The sequence below is a fragment of the Rhipicephalus microplus genome, chromosome 8 (assembly GCF_043290135.1).
Source record: "Rhipicephalus microplus isolate Deutch F79 chromosome 8, USDA_Rmic, whole genome shotgun sequence".
Lineage (NCBI taxonomy): Eukaryota > Metazoa > Arthropoda > Arachnida > Ixodida > Ixodidae > Rhipicephalus > Rhipicephalus microplus.
This window is the reverse complement of record NC_134707.1, coordinates 118,738,847-118,761,557: the sequence shown is the minus strand read 5'-3', so window position 1 is coordinate 118,761,557 and position 22,711 is coordinate 118,738,847. Positions and strand designations below refer to the sequence as shown.

The window sequence follows — 22,711 nt, the reverse complement described above, 5'->3', positions numbered from 1 at the left end:
ACACCTCGTAGCTCTAAAGGATTGCCGAAATCCCCCCCTGTTGGAGGAAAAGGCGTCTGCTTTCGTTGCTGTGAGCGCGGTCACATTGCGCATGAGTGCAATGCGCCCCAACCGACACAAGGGCCTGCTCGCCCATTGGGAAACGGGGTGAGCAGTCGGTGAGCAGTCGGTGAGCAGTTGCCGGCGGCTGCAGCAGTAAGAGAGCACGGGAGTGTAACACAACCTCTGGAACCGATGGTGTGTCACGCTGGACATGACATTCCAGCCACGCCGGCGTCGTTCATCGCCCTTACGATCGCTGGTCGAGAGTTTGCGGCGTTGCTGGATAGCGGGGCTTCGAGCTCGCTGTTTGCCGAAAAGGTTAGGGCTCATTTGCGCGACCGCTCTGTCCGCATTCGAGCTTGCGGCACTGCCTTCCACCTCGCCAACGGCACCGCCACCTCGCCAATGGCACCGCCACCTCATGCGGCACTGCGCAGTTGGTGGTGCGTTGGGAGAATCTCGCACGCCGACAGCGCTTTGTGCATCTCCGTGGTCTTTCCGTGCCTGTGATTCTCGGTCGCGCGCGCTTTTCGGGATACAGCGAACAGATGCCGCGCCAGGCTCAGGTTCGTTATAAGCGGACTCGACTGTACGTCAATTCAACATCCTATAGGGCGCGACATTTTACGTCACATCACGGCTGCAGGAATTTAAAACTCGCGCCTTGCGCTCCCTAGGAGCCGCCTGCCAACACGTGTGTGGGAGTGAGTCTCCCTGCCTCCCCTTTCCTCAGAAAGTAACGGACTAGTCTGCACATCAACTTGCACAAGCGTGCGCGTCATCCGGCCTCCCCTCTCCTGTAGAACTCGTTGACTGGCCCGCACACCTGACTTTCTTCTCCCCTTCAGCTCCGCACGGCGGCGGAGATCGATGATGCTGACCTAAAAGCGTGTTTGTTGCTTTCTACCTTGCCATTCACTCACCACCTCCATCAGTTTCTGCCACTAGACACGAGATGGACAACGGCAACGCCACATGTAAGTGCAAAATTTTAACAATCGAGCAGAAGTCGGCACTGTTGAAAGCCTAGCGTCAAGAAGAAAAAGTGGCCGAAGATTTCAGCGATGTCGCCAGTGGGCATTGCGGTGGACCAGGCCCAGACGTCGTGGGACACTCTCCTTGACACCAGCGTTGTGCCTAACTGCGACAATTTCTGCATGTATGTCGGTGCCAATGCAGACGGTGACAACCAAAGAGTTGTCAGATGCGAAAATTGTGCCCTCGGTGACTGCCGTGCGTGACAACGGCGACGAACGTGTCAACACCACGGAGCCTAATGTTGGCGAAACCGATGTACCGAAGCCCGCACAAGCGCTGGATGCGAGAGACCTGCTGTGTCGCTTCTTTGGTGCTTACGATGACGGCGAGCACAGACTCGAAATACTTGCTGCAGCTTAAAAAGCAGTTGTCCACATGAATAACAGTCGGTAAAAGCCTATTATGGTCTATTTTCTTCAAAGCGATCTTCCAGCTGTTTGCCGAATTTGATGAAATTGCCGAATTGTGCCGAATTTGGTGGAAAGGTACATTGTTCTTTATTATTTTGTTAGTTTTTTGCCTTCCGACGGCCGTTCTCTGCGCGACAGGCTACTGTGATATTCGTTAGTGAGTACATTCTCTCTTGCTGGCTAATTGTCAGTAGAAATGAATATTGGCTATAACGAATTAATCTAATAGTTATACAAAGTATTAAGACCCCTCTCAATTTCGTTATAACGAGGTTTGACTGTATATTGTTTGAAAATCACTGTTCTTTAGCGTTTTTGATAGACAATAATTTTTGCCACCTAGGAGGGTTTAACAGACTTTTCAATACATTTCTGCACAATTTTCAGCATAGATATTCTAAATATATATAGAAAAAGGTGTTCCAGAAACTGAAAATTAAATTTTCAAGAATTTTTTTTTCATATTTTTCCCAATCTCAAAGCCACATCCCCCTCAGGTCCTGCGCTACGACTTAAGAGGCCATGGCATGGATAGCCCAATATAACACGAAAATAACATAACACGACCTCACTTCATGAGAGATTCTCTTGCAATGAACTTTGAAGGATGGATTGGAGTTCACTCGCAGTATGCTAAAGGGAAATGCTTTTCTATACAGTAGACTCTCTTTCATTGAACAGAATATGAAGGGACTGGGAAAATACGTTTCATTTAACAGGAGTTTCTTTTACTGAGAGGTTAACATGGGTGCAAAATACAAGCCCGAAACCAAGCATTGCAGAGGCGACAGTTCCGTTTAACCAGTAGTTCCGTATAACGTATTTTCGTTTGCCGAGAGTTTACTGTATTTGCATTTCTGGCTGCCTGAAACATCATCATTCGCAGCTCATAAAGCATAGCCGCCAACGCTACTCACCAAACTACACACTTCCGAGGGCGAGTTTGCACTGTCACCACACGACCCAGCTGGGCTTTCTTCGCCGGCACTGTTCAGCTGGAGCCGGTCCGAGGAGTTAACGCCGTTGATGCCCGTTGCATTTGATGCCCGACGATTCCTCGTTCCGTGGCTGTTGCGACGCTGCACCCTGCGACGTTTCTTCTGCGGCGGGTGTCGCTCCTCCCGGTCTGGCAACCATCCGAACCGCTCTTTCCAGCAGGTGGTGCAGTACCGTTGAACATGCGACATGCCGTGGGGCTCGCACTCCATACCACACAATCGGCACTGCCACAGGTCCTACACCACCAAGTGTCACGGAGTTGTAATGGCACTCTATGAACTGGCTTAGGCACGTTCAAAGCGTCATGGCTCACCAGTGGGTCCCCTATGGTGACCCATGCCTATGATCCCGATATGTGGCTGTGAATTTAGGTGCATTTATCTGCTAGCAGCTGCGACAAATTTTTAACACTTGAACACGGAGATGGCAGTGTAATCTCCTTGGTTCATATTCTTACTAAATTTCAACTTTCGCGTTTCCTTGTGGCAAACACTTCGTATTTTAAACATATATTTAAGCAAAGGAGGCGGTAAACAGCTTTCAAATAAACTCGTCAGATGCCCGCTGCAAAGGCCTCAGCACCATCTCATTGGGAGCATAACATAGAGGCATAGCCACTAGTCCCACTGGTCGGTGCACCTAACACCATATTAACAAAAAGCGTGCCACAGTAACACATTAATAATATGCAGTGGTTTACAGAACTATAGTGGGAGCTAAACGGATTGAGAGATCTAGGCAATGGCTGGGATGGATGGTAAATCTGTTTCTAGCAGGTTAAACAGCACCTCCTGTAGTTCATGATGTGGCCGCTAGACACGACAGTTTATGAAAAATCGATGAAGATCACTTCATTTTCGCCGCTTCCTGCCTGAAGACAAGGTTGCATGAAAACACAAACTTTGATTTGATCTCAGCAGCAAATGTTTTGCTCAGAATGCCCCTAAAAAGGTCTCACAAGCAAATATAGCAGCCTCTGACTCACTGCATCTCCGATCTCAGAGTCGGAAGAGTAGCTGTCCGACGAGTCAGCCCAGAACTGCGCGTCGTCATCGTTGACGCAAATGAGGATCTCAGCCTGGCCCACCTCCTGTACAAAGAGAAATGACATTTTACACAAGTATATACAAGAAGCTTTGGTTTATAAACATTTATATTTTAAAAAAGAAGCTTTGGGTTAAGCCAATGAGGTGTTTACTCGACTCCATCCAGAATCATGCTTCCAGATTCAGCATCTCGCATCACTCGGAAGTGTGATTACTGTAAAATATCAGCTTAACCTTCTTCATCTTGCCTCTCGTCATAATATTTCATGTCTCTGCCCATTTATTATAAGTTCTTCGATTCCTTGCCCACCAGGCCATTCATAACACTACACCAGACATCACACTGTCCTCATCCCAACCCGTCTATGCTGCAACGCATCCCAACTAGCTCCTTCCAGAAATCCTCTTTCATCCGGACAGCACTAAATTGCAATGACCGTCCTGCCCATTTCACCCCGTCAACTAACTTTTCTTACTTAAAAACTGCCATAAAGAGCCATTACTCATCATTAAGGTTTAGCACGCAACACCAACAAGCACACGCATGAATTGAGTAGTGTGTGTGTGTGTTTATATTTACAAGAAGAGAGCAGAGTAGATCAGGGAACGAACCGTGGTTGAAGATATCATAGTTGAAATCAAGAAGAAATGGACATGGGCCAGGCATGTAGTGCCTAGGCAAGATAACCACTGGAAGGCAGGATAACTGACTAGATTTCCAGAGAAGGCAAGTGGGTTAGGGGGAGACAGAAAGTTCGGTAAGCGGATGAGATTAGGAAGATTGCGGGTATAAAGTGGCTGCAGCAAGCACAGGACCGAGTTGACTGGCAGATCATGGGAGAGGCCTTTGTCCTGCAGTGGACGCAGTCAGGCTGATGATAATAATATATATATTAGGAACGTGAAATAAAGGCTATCGTTGGTTTGGCCCTGTATATTTTCACCAACGTTTTGTCTGGTAGACCAGACTTTGTCACTTTGACAGCCTGGTCCACTAAACAGAACATTAGTAAAAATATACAGTGCCACACCAACGAAACTCTTTGTTCTCTATTTCTTATCAGAGTCCACGTAAATTTTTTCCCACTATATATCATCAATCAAATCAAAATGCTAGAAAAGTATGCAAACACCAGGCCAACAAAGGTGCCCCCCCCCCCCCCCCCCGGGGAATCTTCTATCAGTTCGCTCAGCGTTCAAATTAACAGTTGGGGACTCTAAATCACAAAAAAGAAAAAAAGAGGACTGTCACATCTCATAAGAAGGACAGTATAAGAAAAGCTGTTCACCTCAATGTCACTGTCAGAAGAGATGCTGCCGGCCTTTGTGTCCCCGTCGCGATCCGACTCCTCCTCAATCTCGTACTCAACCTCAAACGGGCAGTCGTCGCTGTCGCGTCCTTCCTCCTCCCGCTGCAGTAGCTCGGCTGCGAGGGCGGCCACCCGCAAGAGCCGGCGCTGCGTAGCCTCGCTGTCGGACGACATGCAGTCTGACGAGGACTCCTCGAGGAACCAGAGATCGTCGCTCGTGTCCTTGACAAACTCCGTCTCGTGGCCCTGAACAGTGCATCACAAAAGAGAAGTGGGCAATACCTGTCAGAAGACTCGACACTTGAAAAAACATGGTCACAGCACATGTAGAGACAAGTTCTGCACACGTGAGTGACGAAGTTTAAAGGGGCGCCACTACACTTCTTGATGTCGGTCGCAAAAATGCTGCCCATTTGTAGTGAAGACTTCAGTAAAAATGTGGGCCATACGCAGTAAACAGAGGCGATAAGTTCCAAGTTCGTATGATTTCTGGATCTCAACATTAGTGATATACCATCGCCGACCAAATTTCTGGACCTGGTGGGGACGCCGAAAGAGTCCGACAAATCGAACAGTCTGAAAAAAAGAAATGATCATGAAAGACATGAAAATGAAGTCTATTTGGATTAGAGTAGCCTAAAAAAAATCTCCAATAATGCACTGCTTCATGGTGTGTTTGGGAACGGGCAGATTTGGTTGTACTTGAGCTATGGTAATACCGTCAGCACATTGGCTATCACTGTCACCGACCGACGCAGGCGGCACAGTTGGTCGCTCGGCACTATGGCACCAAGCAAACAAAAGTTGATGCCGGCTGCAAAAGGATGCATGCAACGTATCGTTTGCTTAGTGGGATTTAATGAAACGGTCTTTTTCAACCTGCACTGACATCGCACAAGCTGCGAGGTTCCTGCGTTTCGCCTACCCATCAGTTCCATCATAGAAGGATTTTACTGTACTTAAGGGGAGACGCGGCACTTAGAAGTCGAAAACGGCCCACAAATTGCATTTTCTCTCTCATCACTTTCGCATTTCCGATGCCCTTCCGCACCTATCAGCAAAGTCTGGCTTCGAAATTCCACTAATTTCTCAAGTCATAACCCATAAGAGAGCAACTTCGCGCACGTGGACCTTTGAATTGAAGTGTAAACTAGCCATACTTCAACTGCCGACGGCACACGAAGTACACACTCCACCAGCGCCAGTTTGATCTTGTTGGAAAGGTCGCGTTTCTAGCTTTTTTTTCTTTGCCAGTAGACAACTGTGTGCCCCTTGCTAAAGCAAAAGAAGAGAAGTCGAAATCACACGCAGCACATAATTCCATTGGTTGCTTGACACACGTGATCGAAATGGCGCTTGCCCGATTGGCCAGGAAAACTCGCAGGCAGTGTCCACCGCCATTTCGAAAGGGTATCGCCCTTGCGAAGGTGTCAAATCTCTAACGTGCTTGTGCATCTTGCTATGGCTGGTGGTGCGAAAAAGTTCCGATTGCAGCATCATTTTGGCCGTTCACGGAAGAAAGGCAGAGGCACAAAGCCCTACGGTGCTGCTAGTGTTTCGCGGGAGCAAGCGCCAACGTTGTTTGATAATTCCATCATAACCGAAGACGGTTCCTCGTGCGTGCGCGGCATGGATGCTAGCCGCACGTGTACTGAAGATGTTATCAATGGAGGAGTGTGCGAGATGACTTCCCTGGATAGCGGATGCTTAGTGGATTATGACCGTGCCGATGCTATCGGCCACAGTGAAGTGTGCGTAAGCACGAGCCTCCCTGACAGCGCGCACAATGTTTACTCCAGCAGTGTGCGGGTAGACGCTGATCCGATCGATGCCAGTGAACTTCATGATACGCGCGCCCACAAGACAACCACGACACTTGAGGGTCTTTCGTCGGTGTCGGCAACAGCGCTTTTCGGAGCTGTTGAGCGCTTTTCGGAGTCAAGTGGTGCTGCAGCGAGGCAAGATGCCAGCAAGACAGGACTCAGAATTCACAGGAAAGCCTCCAATCCGTGATTTAGAGTTTGATATCAAAGGAGCAGCATGCTTCTCTTTTTGCTGTGCAAGCTACTGCTGCAGAAGCTGCGCTACACTTCACCACAGGCAATGTCGATGCATTTGCTGCGATTCTAGAGCAGCTGGACATCCAGGATATTCAGCAGCACATCCCCGAGGGCTAGAGAGAAGGAATGTTGTCGGAGGGCAACCTCGAACAAATAGAAGCTTCCCTGAGTCTGAGAAAGCTGGTCAAGAAGAAGCATAAGGATGGGATGCATCCAGATTATGCCCCTGGTGCATTTTCATAAGACTTTATTAGTATTTTTCCAATAAAGATGTTTTGAAACATTGTTCCTCGATATCTCAAAATAGCAATTTTGGCACATTTGCTAAGTTGGAGGAAAAATAACTTCTATTTCATTTGAGCTATCTGCATAATTCTTTTTTTTTTGCCAGGAAGATATATGAGTGTGCAATATGCCTATTTTGAAGGCAATATACACACAAAAAATTTTGTTTAATTGGGTCACATGCATGACAGGTGGAAGTGGCTTTTTTTTCTGTGAACATTGATGTTCTCTAACTCTTGTTAAAATTGACCCTGTAAACTGATTTACAGCGTATTGCACTACTTAAGCATCTTTGTTTCTACACTGTTGCCACTGCTATGGTGCTTCCTGCTTAGATGCTAATTAGGCTCCAAAGGACCCAGGTTATACTTTGATTGTGGAGTATCTTGGAAACTGCCTATCAAAAAAGTAGTTACATTTTTAGAATCTACACATCTAAATAAACAAATTGTGAAAATTTTTTTCAGATCTATACATAAAAAAAAAAGTTGCCCTTCATGTGTAGCCTCCCTCTTTAATGAATTAAAATACAGTCGAACCCCTTTATAAAACACACTGCTATAAGAGACACCAGTGGACCTACAGTAAAATACGGGCTTATAAGAAAATGCATACGAGCTACCTTGCTTGCAAGAGACATCTCATGTAAAAGACGAGAATTGCTGCCCGGAGCATGTCTCCTATAAAGGGGTTTAACTGCAAAAGGCCACAGCGCTGCCGCAAGGGCAAAGCAATCAATGCGATAATGATGTCATAAATAGAACGCCAGCAGCTGTCGCAACAAAATAGGCGTAACTGAGCAATGTGCTGGCACAAGGAAGCACAGTCGCAGAAGCGCGTAGCTTAACCCTTGTGCTGTCTATTGCTTCAACACCAACTGGGCAGTGAGACTCCAGCATGTACAGTGGTATGAGCAGCGCGATTACAGCATGTACAGAGGTATGAGCAGTCTACCAATTCCTGTAAAAATAAGCTTGTGCCCAGCTACTCTAAGTATGCAGTTCCTGCTGGAGACATGCACTACGTTACACCATACAGTTGAAAGCTGCACTAAATTAAGTCCCCAGTGTTTCCTTGAGAATTTTACTGCCTGTCCAATTGATTAGGTTGTGTCTAAGAAAACTCAAAAGGCCCCTTACACACTGACTTAAGACAACTCGAAAACAAACACAATTATAATTTTCCTCTCAGTTGATGCATTAATCCAGCTCCATATTCCCCTTTGAAAGCTTTCTGCAGCCACTGTAATCATGCAGTGCCTCGAAGATCACAGGCGTCTATTTGGTTTTGCATTGCTTTCGTGATCAGACCACCTTTTACCAACTTACTGATGTGACTGTGATGTCATTTCATGACATCACAGTCACATCATGATTACATCATAATGACGTCACAAATGCTGGTGATGTCATATAATGTCATCGCACGGCAATTTTTTGCATAACTTACCCCCGACACAGACAATCAAAGTTCCCGTTTTTATCAAAAAAGACAAGCCTCTTGAACAATTCCCCTCTTTTGGCAGAGCTCACTCTGGTGTGTGTAATCATTCTTACTGCTCATGAGCAACACCTGGCCCAAGATCTGCCATGGCGCGCTCATGCGTTTGTTCCGGACCGCTTAAGGGGGGACGTGGCAAGTAAAACTAATTTTTTTATTAATGTACTGTTTGTGATGAAATTTTGTATGTGTATGTGGATGATTGTGAGGATTCCAAATATGAAAACCGTTTTCAAATACCTCTTGTACTTTTTGAGTTACAAGCATAATTATACTAATTAATGCTCTTCGCACTTAAAGAGATAATTATTGCTAAATGAAATTATTTTTTCATATTATTATGTTCCCAAAGCATCAACTTGTGCAAAGAAGCTATTAGTTGATTTTTCTAGTTCTTGTAACCATAAATAAAATTTCCAAAACATGGATGTTGTTTTGCGCACACATCGCAGTAATTATAAAATGTGTTCTAAAAATTTTAAATGATGAGTAAGAAGAGAGATAAAGCTTTATTGCACTGCTAAAGGCCTCCTGAGCCTAGTGCAAAAAACGGAACGACTCTATCAGTCTTTGTTAAAAAATGACAGATGTTCTAGCGAAGGCACATAGGCGAAAATCAAGAGTTGAGAAAACTGACTTTGAAAGTTCACTCTTGTTTGGAAGTTCACAACATGCCTAAAACACTCAGAATCCTCCTGGGCAGTAATCCTGAGATGCTGTGGCCTTGGCCTCTGTAGAGCGCAACCCAGTTTTGCGCTTCTTTGTCGTGGAACAATGCGTCTTTTGAGCCCTCTTCACCCTTTTGGCATCCTTTTCGGCTGCTCGCCGCAAAGAGCAGTCTCCTGGATTGAAGCCCAGTTGAGCAGTGATCTCTTGCAGCGCACTCTTGCAGCCACCATTGAAACGGCAGACTGCATCTGCAACTGCACTTTCCACACTTCGAAGGGAGGCGAACTGGCTCTTGGACTGGAGTGACCAAATGAGGCTGTTCATACTCTCCACAGCGTTCTGGGTTTTTCCCTGCGCACACCTTTCAAGGAGCTCTTTGTTCGAGAGGCGCTTGTAGATTGGCAGCAGTGCCACTCGCACGTGAGGGGGCAGTTTATGTTTGTGAGGCGGCAGCGGCTCTCCCTTGGCCAATGCCTGATTGTGCGGGCACCAGGAGTCAGTCCCACTTGGGCACAGGTCGTGGTGTGGATCCTGGTCTGTAGATGTTACATGGTAATAAGTGGCCATGATGGCCCTCTCCATGCCAGGAACATCGTTGGGGTGGCTCTTAATGGCCCAGCCATAATAATTCGTCAACTTCTTTATAAGGCCCTGCGTCAGCCGGCCTTTGCCACCCATGCTCAGTCCTCGGCCTTTGGATTTGTGCTCATCAAGAAGGTTGCGCAAGGAAGTGCCCATTCTTTTTTTCACATGGTTCACACACTCCTGTTTCTTAATCAACATGTAGCCATACACCTTGTCTTGCGTGAGGGCAAGGTACGTACGGCTGTCACCGTCGCAGAGCACATTGATGTATCGAAGCTTGTACTTGGTAAACGATCTTTCAAACATGATCCTCGCTGCTTCTACTTCCATTTGGCCTGCATTAGCATCGGTGTTCTTTTGGCACTGTGGCGTGTGTTTCTCAAGCCACTCCTCATAGTTGTCGTCACCAGGCTTGGGACCAACAGCACAGCCTTGGCAGTAGTTGGACAGGACACAGTGGTCCAAGACCAAGCCTGTGTACAGCTCGATTACACAGCCCACGCCAATATGACTTCTGTGCCCCCTCGTCATCCACGTGCCGTCGTAAATGACGTCAATGTTGCCTGGCACTCCTCCTAGGTCCTTGTAAATGTCATGCACCTTCTGTGCACTTTCTGCTTCAATGCGGGTGGCAGCTGATGTGGTGGCAGGGTGGCTGTACTTCCTTTGCAGTCTCTGGTAGGACTTGTGGTGCAGTGCTCGATGCGAAATGTCCATCGCAGAAAAAATGTCATTTATGGCAGATTGTTTTCTGCCAACTGACTGCACAGCCCTCAAAGCACGCACGTTTACCTCAAAGGGGTTCGTTTTTTGTTGCCCGGAGCACCTCGGGGACGACCACGCACTGTTCACTATGCCACAATTGTCACAAAAAAGTTCCATCCTCGCCGCGAGTCCAAGGCAGTGCGTAGTCTCGAGGCGTATCGACCCTTCGTCGCACTTGTTGCACTTTACTGACGAAAGCAGACCGTTCAGCATCTTCTTATTTACAATGAAGAATGTGGAGTCCTTACCGCCGTCATTTTCGTCGCAGCCTTCGTTCAGAAGCTCGAGCTTCCGCTTTGAAGCGGATTTCGATGCTACGGCATCCAAAACATCCCGCCTTGTCTGCGCCCGCTGCGCGATTTCTTCACTGCTCGGAATCTGGGCCGAAACTCGCGATAGAATGTTCGACGCGCGCACGCCCGGAGTTGCAACGGCTGCCGACGCGGTGCCACCGCAATCGGGTTCGCGAGAGCGTCCATCACGGTCGACGGCATCCGGCGGTCTGACATACGACGATGTGGCACCTTCCACACTCTCGGCCTCACAACAATCAGCGAAGGGTCTGAGTAGAGGCTCCGTGACGCTTGAAGAGCATGCTCCGTCCGGAACTGCGACTGGGACGGCAGCCGCAGTCGTCTGCCCTTTGTTCCAAGCTTTCCGACGCTTGCCGTACTTGTGGACGCTCCGGAACTTTTTTTGCGACAACATAGCACCGCAGTATGAGCAAGCACTCAGAAGAGACCACCGATGTAAACAAAGCTTGGTAAAAAAAGCACGCGAACTATCACAAAAACAGCCAACTGGCAAAAAACGAAGCGCACGCCGGATGATTCTCGACTCGGCGGCCGCAGATGCGCTCGCGCTTCCAAGGTTGCCAAGGTGCACGGCGCAGCTTTGACCAGTAAGAGGTCGCGCCTGCTACCACGTGACCCGCGCAGCCAATTGCCGTTCTTCGTTTTCGTTTTTTTACTTGCTCCTCGCGCTTTTATTTTCACTCGGCGAAATACGAGACCGCGACCATCGGGAAGCCGGCTTTCTCCTCTTTCCAAAGCTACCAAAATGGCGGCCCACGGTCAACAACTTGGCGCGTTTGTGCGGCGTGAACAACACCGTTTCAGGGGCTTTTTTTTCGCACTTTTCGGCGACTAGCCTCGGCAAAAACACTATTTGCGGGATTTGTAGCGCACGTTTCGCTGTAATATTTTAGAACAAGGAAGTTGAAGGTCTGAAGATTACGAAAAAAAATAAATCAGAAAATCGCATATTTTGACCAAAATCGGCACTTTACTTGCCGCGCCCCCCCTTAAGTAGCTGTGGCCGTTCCCCCTTACACTCTCTCAGGAATCACGTGATAGCGTAGGGGAATGAGATTCTGCGCAATGAACCAACGCGTTGTATCCTAGCAAGAATGTGCTGGCATGTGCTAGCATGTTCGGACCTGCGTTAGTGACTGTGTGAGAGGCTGTGGCCTCTCCCCCTTACATTCTCTCAGCAATCACGTGATGGCTTTGGGGAATGAGATTTTGCAGACGTGCGGTGGGCCCACGTGCTCCAACAAGAGTTCAGCATGGGTAACGGCAACAGAAACTACAGTGAATTCATGGCGTGCTCCACTTTCAAAACACGTTATCATCGGGCAAGGTGCCCGCAATGAACAGAACTATAAGTCAACCCATGCGCTGCTTTGCATACTACTGACGAAGCAGCTACTAATGGTTCGTTTTAGTGGAAGATGATTTTTTTTTTCTTACCTGATAACTGTACTCCGTCTCTGGGCCACTGTCGTAGCCCGGAGACGGTGGTATGTGAAGGTGCACCGGGGTCGACAACGCACCCGAAGCACTCGCGTCCCTTGTGGAATCCGCTTCCACGCGCGCACGCTTGAGAGCCTGCGTGTCGCTCGTGCCGTTGGCGCCGGACTGGAGTTCCCGCTTTAACGTTCCTAATGATTCGAAAGACCCCCCAACAGGAAAGGTGGTGGGAAAGAAGGGAAAAAATTGTGTCAGCACAGCATCGAGACATCACGTCAGCGCGGCGAGAAATGAAAGAAGGAACGTCTTTCTCTATCTCGGCATGCAAAATGAAAAGGCACAAACGTAACTAACAGTCACTCACTCATTCGCAACCATGCAATGCAGGTTCAGCAGCAGTCCAGTCAGAAACAATGGCGTGCGCTGGTCGTTGCAGACACAAACAACAAACCTACAATCACTCTTGCAGTCAGACGCGCGTAGGTGGCTGGACCACAAGGGCACCCAGGTTGACCTTGTGGTCTAGCCACTTTGGAGAATTTTTTTTTTTTCATCGAAGAGAACACAAAAAACGACCAACGCACGTCTCACCATCACGTCACACTCTCACACAGCTATAGCGTCCTGACTGGTCATGGTTAGAACACAAACGCATCTGAAGAAATGGCCCCGTACGTTAAAATCAGCTCTAGCGGTTAGTTTTTCAGAAAACAGGATTATAAGCATCAAGAGTGCAGACAATCCCGACATTTGTGCAACCATAGCGGTGTCAAATCTAATTTTCACGGGTGCGTCGTGCAGCAAAACTGGATTTGGCTTCTCACAAATTTTTCACGTCCTTACGCTTAATCTTATGAACACATTTTTTATACTCTGCTGTCATTATGGCTGTAACAGCCCACTTGTGACCAAGGTACTTTGAAAATAAATCGTGTGTGCAGTACAAAGTGGGCAGAATGACTCGCCATCATTCGGCACATGCTTGCGAATGTAACATTGATAACATACTGGGTACACCAGCGTAGTGGACTGTACCAGCATGGCACACAAAAATAGCTTTTGTACAGCCTTCATCATTACAGCCTTTATTAGCCATTTATTGGGCTCTCTCCTAAACTATCTGATCAGCCCACGCACATCTCCAAGGCTGGCAGAGTATGCAAACACTAACTTTCTATTAAGCTGAAGTAAACTTGCTTAAATAGGACCGTCAGGTACAGTGAAACTTTCATGCAACAAAATTGTAAAAATCAGCACTTCAGTGCCACTTCTTTACTGCACAATGTTATGCCCTGCTCGTACACTGAGCATGGGTTCGTGCTTGAACAATGCCCCACCCCATCATACATAAAAGGGTTTTCATCTCTGCTTGTAAATAGGCGTCAACGCGATCACGGCAGTGTGCAGTATGTCCCAGTTTTCCATTCTTTCCGCCCACAAGCAAGCTTTAGCATGATGGACGAGGCTAGAGAGCTTGCGATTCGTATTTCTTGATTCAACGCCCATGGAAACGAACAAAACTTCTGCTCTTTGTTAAGCATGTGATGACAGACACAATCAAGGATTGGCCATTTGATAAAGCAAACTTCTCTGGACAGTTTCCTGCCCCCCCACCCACAGGCCCGTGTCAACTTGTTTTGAAGGCCACAGTGCATCAAGTGTTATGTCGAACATTTGCTGCTTTACCAGCTGGTGGTAACCATTGTTGCAGTTTGTTGCCATGATGCAAATTTATTTAGCACGGCTGTGCGCTCCAAGAAAATTAAGAAATCCCTCACCAATGAAGGTTGAACAGTGCAAATGTTCTAAATGGCCCCTGTTTATCTGACATCATGCAGGCAGGTCCCATCCACAAAATTTAACCAGATGTCATGGTGCCTTATAAACTCCCATAACCACTTGACATTCATTCGTTCATTAAAGACATGCATATCAAACGATCCATCAGATTACAATATCCATCACACTGCTTTGTCTTCGGTTTCCTTGGCTGTGGGCTAAGATAATAATAACCTAAAGCCAAGACAGGCAATGCCGTAACTAAATATCACACTCGCTTCAAACAGGTATCCGTTACGTCCAAGTACTCCACGATACTGCTGCGTCACTTTATGCTACTGGCTCCTGTATCACAACACGTGTAAACTGCGAAATCACAGTCTACAAGATCTTCTCCCATAGAAAAACTTCTCACTAGGGTGAGAATGCATCCTACATTTCAGGCACATATACATTCGAATTGGTTGTGGTAACACAATAATTTTACTACAAGCACCTAAGGTATACCGTCAAAACCCGCAATAGCAAAACTCTGCGAGTACGAAATCCCCACGGCAACGAAATATTTCCGGATCCCCGGCGAACGTTCATAGAAGCCCATGTATTACGTATCTCGTGGCAACGAAATTTTTTCGGACAGCGATCCCGCATTAACGAATTTTCTACCACAGTGCGGGCCTTATTTTACCCTCCCGCCAAAGGTTAACTGTCGAAAATATGCGTGTTATGCGCACTCAAAATTTGTAAACGTCTGCTTTTGCCGCGCTAGCATGGGTACCGCCATTTTTGTTTACTTAAGGGGGGACGTGGCTTTGGGATCGCGAAAAATGGCAAAAATATCGATTTTTTGAAAATGAAGTTTTCAGTTTCTGGAACCTTTATTCTATCTGATTCCAAAATATCTACACGCAAAACCGCGCAGAAGATCGAAAATTCATTTCACCCACTTAGGTAGCGAAACTTTTTCAGGAAATCGCAAGGAAACAGCGATTTTCAAAAAATTATGGCTTCGCGATGGCGAGGCCGGGAGCCGGCTTCTTGGGCTCATCGGAAAGAGCATTTCTCCGCGTTTAACTTTCCCGCCTCAGCTGGCTCCTCCCTTTAAAAACAAGCGCACAAAAAGCAAATGTTTGAAGGTCGTTTCGAGGCTCTTGATTGGCTGTGGCCGCCATGTTGATTCAGCTCGCCTCGCCATTGGCCCAATGCTCGCTCCAGGAGATCGTCGTCTGCTGCTTGTGCGTTGCGAGGACATGGCTCTCGAAAATTGCTACTTTGTGACGTGTTCACAGCTCGATGATCACTTAAAATATAATTACGCTTTAGTTAGGAGCAATAGGCGGATGCACGATCAGGTTACTACGAGTTCGGCGCGTCATTGGAGTCGTCTTAAGCCCTCACTCCGCTGACAGTGAGACTGCGAGCAAGAACGACGCATTAGCGCACCCAAAACAACCCACAGGTTGTTTTCGATGCGTTGGACACTCTTCGCTGCTTCCTTGGCGCATATGACAACGACGTGGCAATGGACCACTTTTTCCAGTGCGAAGGCATAGCTTTGAAGTTGTTGCATGACAAGGGCCGGCAAAGTAAGTTGACCGACTTCTGGCAAAAAATTTTCGTTCTGCTGGCCGTATCACTGTTTTTATGTCTCGTACTTACGGCAACGAAATTCTCGCGAAAATGAAATTTTTCCGTTTCCCCAGCGATTTCGTTATTGCGGGTTTCGACTGTATCTCCGCTTACCTTCGCTACTCTTTGCAGTATTCTTTAAACTTTCCGACTTCAAAATAGTAGTTGCAATGTTTTATTATGGCCAAACACACACATCCAAATCAAAGCAGTGGTGTAGTCTCTTTTCCGTCCTTGTTTGTTATCGCTGAATATGTTAAATATTTGTTAATCAACACGCTTGACAAATGGCAATGCCCTATACTTTCCTAGGTTTCACCCGACACGGTGGTTCAGTGGTTGCAGTGCTCCATTGTCAACCCACAGGTGACATAAGAACTCCCACTTGTCCTGGGCACATTTTTGATGAAGTCGTAAATGCTTGAATGTGTGTTTAGATTTAGGTGCACATTAAGGAACCCCAGGTGGTTGAAATTTTCAGAGCCCCTCCACTATGGTGCCTCTCATAATCCTACGGCTATTTTGGGACAATAAACCCCACCAATTATTATTTCTTTGGCTGCATTATGTTGTGCCTAAAAAACGAGGCCTTGATCCACTCCTCATCTTTTGTTCAAAAGTTGTGCATGGTCTCTGAGCTGAGCCACTGGCTGCTTGTTTATGCTCAAGTAATGCTCAAAAGTCGACATTCCAAGGTATGCACTAAATTACCATGTTCAGAGCACACCTCCTTCGTGCTATATTCTGTTCAGAGCTATATTTAGTTCAGAGCTCTAGCCAGCAAAGAAAAAAAAAGGAGGAGGAGAGGGGAGGGTTTGCGAGTGGCTCTATCGCATGTCAACATCGCGGCATGCGGTGACACCCGGTGTCACAGTTCTGGCATGACGCCCATCATGTTTCGTCACAGCGACGGCAGACTGTGCCACCCTTTCCAAGCACGTAATGGTGCCATCTGTAACAGTCATGACTAAACATGACACACAATTTTTCCTCTTAGCAATGATTGACGAACTGCCCTCAGCAATGGGATTCCTGTTCTCCGCTGCCGCAAGGCAAATATCAACGTAAACTTCCTATCTTGCACAAGCAGGGCGTTTGATACCTTCAAACGTCCTGAGCTGCATACACTACTTTATACAACTCTGGTGCAAAATGTGAGAACAGCGTTTCAGCCGCGAGAGTCAACTGTACCTGACGCTGATATTTAAGCAACAGCGGAGAAGTTATCTCGCAAGGTTTGCTGCAAACAACGAACTTTTCCTTTAATGCAGGTCGAATTTCATCAACCAGTGAACTAGGTTGTGATAGAGAAAAACCTTACTTTTCCTGAAAGCCATATCTATTTCCAGTTCTGCTGCCTTCGGCACCCAAATGCCTAACAAATCTACAAGTGCACAGCTTGAGAGGCAACACCCCCTTCCAACGCACAACTTTAGATTAATAAAGAGGCTACGCCAAAAAATAGTGAAATTCACTGCCCAAGCCAGTCTAAGGAACATGTCGCGATATTTTTGAAGTAGACTAAAGGAAAAGGGGTGTTACCTTGACGGGGCGCAGACAGATGCAATTAAACAAGAACAGAGAAAGCAAGCACAAAAAAAATACAGCCGTTAGAGGCACAGCCCAGGCAGATTCAACGACTTGGTCTGAAAATCGGCAAAAGAACAAATACCCTTGAGGCTTGTCTATTTGTCGATGGCCGCACAAATTCACTATTAAATGGCCACACCAGGCTTTTCTGTAAGCCTCGTCAACGCGCCCACAATTATACTGCACTCGGTCTAACATGGCCCCAACAGAGAGGTGCAACAGTTTTAAAAACATGTCCTAGATTCAAAGACAATGCTAGCCATGTGGACGGCACCTAGCTTCACCAGTAATTTTTTGAGTGGGTGAAGCAAATTTGATTTCGTAGTTTTTTTTTTTTTTGGGGGGGGGGTAATGGTGCCAGGGAACTGCCAAGTGAAAATTGCCCACTGGCAGATGCATCAGACTCTCGGCCAACCTCTGAGCCTCGGGAAGTTTTCTACCGTTGCGACCAAGTCGTTGACAGACATACAATTCGGCCCGAAGTCGTTACCAGACATACAACTCGGCCGTTGCTCGGCTTGTGCGTGGCCCGCAGGACTTACAAAGAGCACTGAGGCACAAATCAAATGATGTGCAAAGCTCGGGTTACACTAATCAAATTCCTAAGTAACCCTGTCCGTCACGAAACGAGGCAATGCGCCATACTTGGAAAAATTGAAAAAACAAGCGATAGTGAAGGAAAACAGAATAGATTTGGGGCTAGCAGAGTCCGCAAGAATGTTTTATACTGAATATCTCACCATTTTGACGAATCAGGATGCTGACAGAACAGAGGCCAACAGCCCTCACATTTTAGTGGAGTATGATAGGACAAAGCACACCAGTCCTATTCTTCACTGAAAATCTAAGAGTTAGGTGTTTTAATAACCGGCTTGAACAAATGTCACACCGAACAGTTAGATCGGCTTAAATGTTGTTGAAGAAACCATTACAAACTGAACCAAGAGAAAGCTGAGCTCTGCTACCACAACTAAGTAGAACTGTAGCACAGGCACTTTTAAAAGCGCTCCGCTGTTCCTAAACGAGTACACAATTAGTGAAGGAGAATACTTTACGGCAAGCAATCGGCACGAATTTCAGAACAATTCAGAAGACCAAAGAAGCATCTCTACGTTGGCCAAAGTGCCTCGACCTCAATACCAAACATTTGAAATGACACGTTTGGAAGTTCTATGCCATGCAAAGAGACAGAAGTAGATGTTGTGGACCAGCCCCAGCAAGAAAAACGGTGCTTGCATTACCACTTGCCCAAGCAACAAATGAAGGCCTGAAGGGTACGCACTTTCAGCAAAGCGCCAGCAGACGAAAAGATCTGGAGCTGTCAGGGTCGATATCTGCACTAAGACGCCACAGCTTTTGTTTAAACGAAAAATTTTTAGCAGCAATCTCTGCTATTTGCTTCATTAGACTTACAAGTAAAAAAGACAAGAAAAGAGTCAAACATGCAAAGGTCTGATGTTCTCCTGGATACATAGACTTAGATGATGGCCTATACAACTAATGGTAGAAGTCAAGTTCTTTCATATGTACAAGCGAGTAGTGCTGCTTATTATGAAGTCCAACAAAGATGCTAAAGCTAAAGCTAGGCCGATGCAAACTTGGAACCATTACACTCATGACAGTCAGAGACCGCTTGTGAAATCGCACGCATTCTGTTCAATATGACTGGCAGAAGCATGCTGTGAACCAAAACACTCTCTCTGGATAAAGCTGGGGTTGAACGGTTGATGTACATGACAAATAAATGGAAGGAGATTCATCTTCTGCTGCAGTAGCGATATAGAACTTGGTGAGCACTACAGTACCCCATCACCTGTCCTACTGCAACTTGGTAAACATGGTCAAGACACCCCAATCGGCCTCATTGCAAATTGATGAATGTAGCTACGCCACCCAATCATCTGCTTTACTGCAACTTCATGAACGCTAGCGTACCCTATCAACTCCCTCACTGTGACTTGGTGAACGCAGATACAGTGCCCCATCATCTGCCTCACTGTAACTTTAATGCCGCCTCACTGCAACTTGAACGTAGTTATGGTAGCCCACCATCTGCCTCACAACAACTTGGCGAATGCTTCAGTACTCCCTCATTTGCCCCGCTACAACTTAGGCAACCCTACGTTACACCATCATATCCCTCACTGCAACTTGGCTAATGCCACAGTATGTTGTCCTTCTCTTCGCCAGCCCCTGTTACGTACTGTGTCCCACTTCCTGAATTCACAAGAAACTATTACGGACTAGACCAAAGGGCTGTTTTGCTACGGTACCCCATCACCCACCTCACTGCAACTTGGCAAGCACTACAGTACTCAATCATCTGCCTTACTGGAACTAGGTGTACATTATGGTTCCCCTTCATCTGGCTTAGCACAACTCTATGAATGCTACCGTAGCCCATAAAATACCTTTTCTATACCTGCAACGAAGTGGGAAGCTTGCAAGTACGCCATGGTTTCTGTAGCACACTGGCAATATCTTCCAGAAAACAATATTGCCTGCCCTCCTTCTTCAGTAGTACAGGTCGCTACCACATGCAGTACTTGTGGAGAGCAACGAAAGAGTGCTCGTTTGTCAATGGTTCGGTGCAAATTACGGCCAACCAGACAAATGCTTGCCTTTGGGATTCCTTGAGACCACAAACCACAGCCGAGCAACGGTAAAATAAAAACAAAGAAACATTCTCGCATCCGTCTTACGCCCCACAAGCAACGTCGCAGCCGACACTCTTGGCTGCCCATCGCGTCTCAAGCAAAGCACGATGGTAGTTCAAGCTCCTAAGTCTACAGCTACACAAAAAAAAGCAGACCACCGCTTGTGTATAGTTACCTTGTGTTACTACATGCTGCGGTGGTACAGCACTCATTTGTTTGACTAGAAGACCGCTAAAGAAGAAGAAAAAAACATGGAAAGAACGTGACATCTTTCGTTTCCGTCTCCTCGCAAGTCTTCCCGAAGTTCACACACTCCCGTCGTCCCAACATCCTTCCAAAATGATGTGCGTCCCCTTTTAAATGCCGTCAGCAGGCGTTGCAGACACAGCAGACGACGGCTTCAATCCATCAATCCACAGAAGTCAAGATAGTCTTCCTTCTCCATCCCTCGCTTAATTCAAAAGCACCACAAACTTTTTTAAGAAACCAAATTCAGTAGGCAGTTTCTTCTGTCTTTTTTTAAATACAAATCAATTTGACAAAATTTAGTATCTAAGGCAGCACAGATGATGTTTGCACTGAAGAAGATGCAGACGATAGGTAGTAGAGCAGGGTCGTCTGCTGAATTATTTTTCAAAACGTCATTTTTCTCATTTTTCCCGTCGTCCCTGAGGAAAAAACACGGGGAAAAAAAGACGACGAGTGCATTGCAAAACGTTTGTTTCAAACAAAAGACAAAACAGTACAAGTTCCCTTTTTTTTTTATCCCAACTTTCAAAATGTATGGAGCAACAGGAAAGGCATCAGATTGGTGAATGTTTTTTGCTTAAGAAATGATGATGTGAATGCAGCAGGTCTGTAGCAGTTATGGATTTCAAGAGGCTTTTCTTAAACGGTCGTGCTGTACAAATGTATCGGCACCTCCTTTACATAATGGTCACTCAAATCGCTCGGCCGAAGCGTCACCAATAAACACCAGAACAACGAGCAGTGTCTACGGACGGTAGCAGCTTCTAACACAGACGCTGCTCCGAAACTGGTAATACTTCTTCAAGTTCCCTCGCCAGTCTGGTGCCTGTCTCGTTGCAAACCCCCACCACAATGAGCCATCGTCACATCAGCTTCTTCGAAAGGCCCTGACAGCAAGTCCATCAAGCCGTCACTGAAAGGCACATGTCTCAAACGGTAGGTGAAACCAATGTGGAAATCCGCGTTAACATTGAAATTAAGGCAGTTTTTATCCCTGCCAATAATTCATGGCCTTCCATGTCGAGTCATCGCAGAAGCTAAGATGACTTGGGCTATGTATGCAACACAAATGGCAAAAAAAATATTACAAAGCACTGAGAGCGATACAAACCTGCTGCAGTACTGAAAAATAAAACGCTCAGGCAGTGCACACCAAGGTTCAACTCGTTTGCCACATCATAACTCATCAAAATTTAATGTCACCATCAGGACATTCAACCAGTGAAGTAATAATTTAATGAAGCACAAATGAGTTTGCTTATGATTCCTCGTACAGGAAGCATTAGCATCGTAAATTCAAGCCAAATGTTACGGAAGCAGTGCGATCTCCCGACAGCCGGCTATAGCGCAAGGCGGCATTTGTGTACAACGGCTGAATTAGCACTAATATAATGAACAGTTTGCTACACACACATTAGAATGCCCACTGCTACTACAAGGGTCAATATGTTTGTCCGTATAAAAAGCTAGACACTTTTGATTTCTTTTATAGCGTGAGTGAGTCGACAAAAGTGCTGACCAAGTATAAGACACTATTGCCACAAGCAAACAAATCGCAATAGCTTTCCTTACTTTTGTTAATGAAAACTAGTAACTAACCTCAGCTGTAGACCTCTCCTGCAGCTCTGATGTCACTTATGAACATGTAAAAATAAAAAACCATCTCATTATCCCATGCTTAAGAGTCTAGGATTCAGGTTATCAATAACAAATTGCATATGCAAAACTGAAATGCTCTTTTTTTTTAAAGGTCAGCACGCGAGTCCAGGACAAAACAAACAGGCATGTCATGCTGCCTAGCACTCCCGAAGTTGACACCCAAGCCTTTGCTTTCAACTTCACTGTTTTGGAAGCTTGACAGCTTTTGGTGTGTGCATGACAAGTGAAGATGTGGCAAACAAATATGAACAAAAACGGGCAATAATTAACTGATGCAAACCAGAGTGACCCGTATTTAGTCGTTGCATACCGTGTGTACCAGACCTGCACATTCTCAGATCAAAATATTCTACCAGAGAAATACAAGTCCCACGCGAGTCACGTTTTCTAGTCAATTTAGGCGGTCACTTAGCTCTCATTGTAACCGTAGTGTGATGCAGCGTCTGTGCTACGGAAAAACTATCCTTGCTTGTCAAAAACACCACCTCCTGCCGTACAATACTCAAACATAATGGCTGCTCAACACTACAAGATTTTGTTGCCATACCATTTAACGTGACTTTGATTCTTGAACATCTAACTTGTTTCCCACAGTACCTGTGGGAAATTATGGCAAATGTGCACAGGATACCGACAGAGAACAAATCCAGCTAATTCCGAATCCTTCATAATGAGGAGTAAGCGCAGC

The 22,711-nt window shown here is 46.3% G+C and overlaps 1 protein-coding gene across 1 annotated transcript in view; it reads right to left on the bottom strand.

The window, feature by feature from the left end:
• The window catches only part of LOC119164580 (E3 ubiquitin-protein ligase Mdm2), a 58,065-nt gene that overhangs the window by 16,176 nt on the left and 19,178 nt on the right, over positions 1–22,711 (bottom strand). The window contains exons 5-9 of the mRNA XM_075872514.1: positions 20,291–20,346; positions 12,461–12,651; positions 4,825–5,091; positions 3,475–3,579; positions 2,408–2,725 (exon numbers count right to left, since the gene is read on the bottom strand). Coding sequence (XP_075728629.1) covers positions 2,408–2,725; positions 3,475–3,579; positions 4,825–5,091; positions 12,461–12,651; positions 20,291–20,346 — 937 coding nt within the window. The remainder of the gene's footprint in view (positions 1–2,407; positions 2,726–3,474; positions 3,580–4,824; positions 5,092–12,460; positions 12,652–20,290; positions 20,347–22,711) is intronic.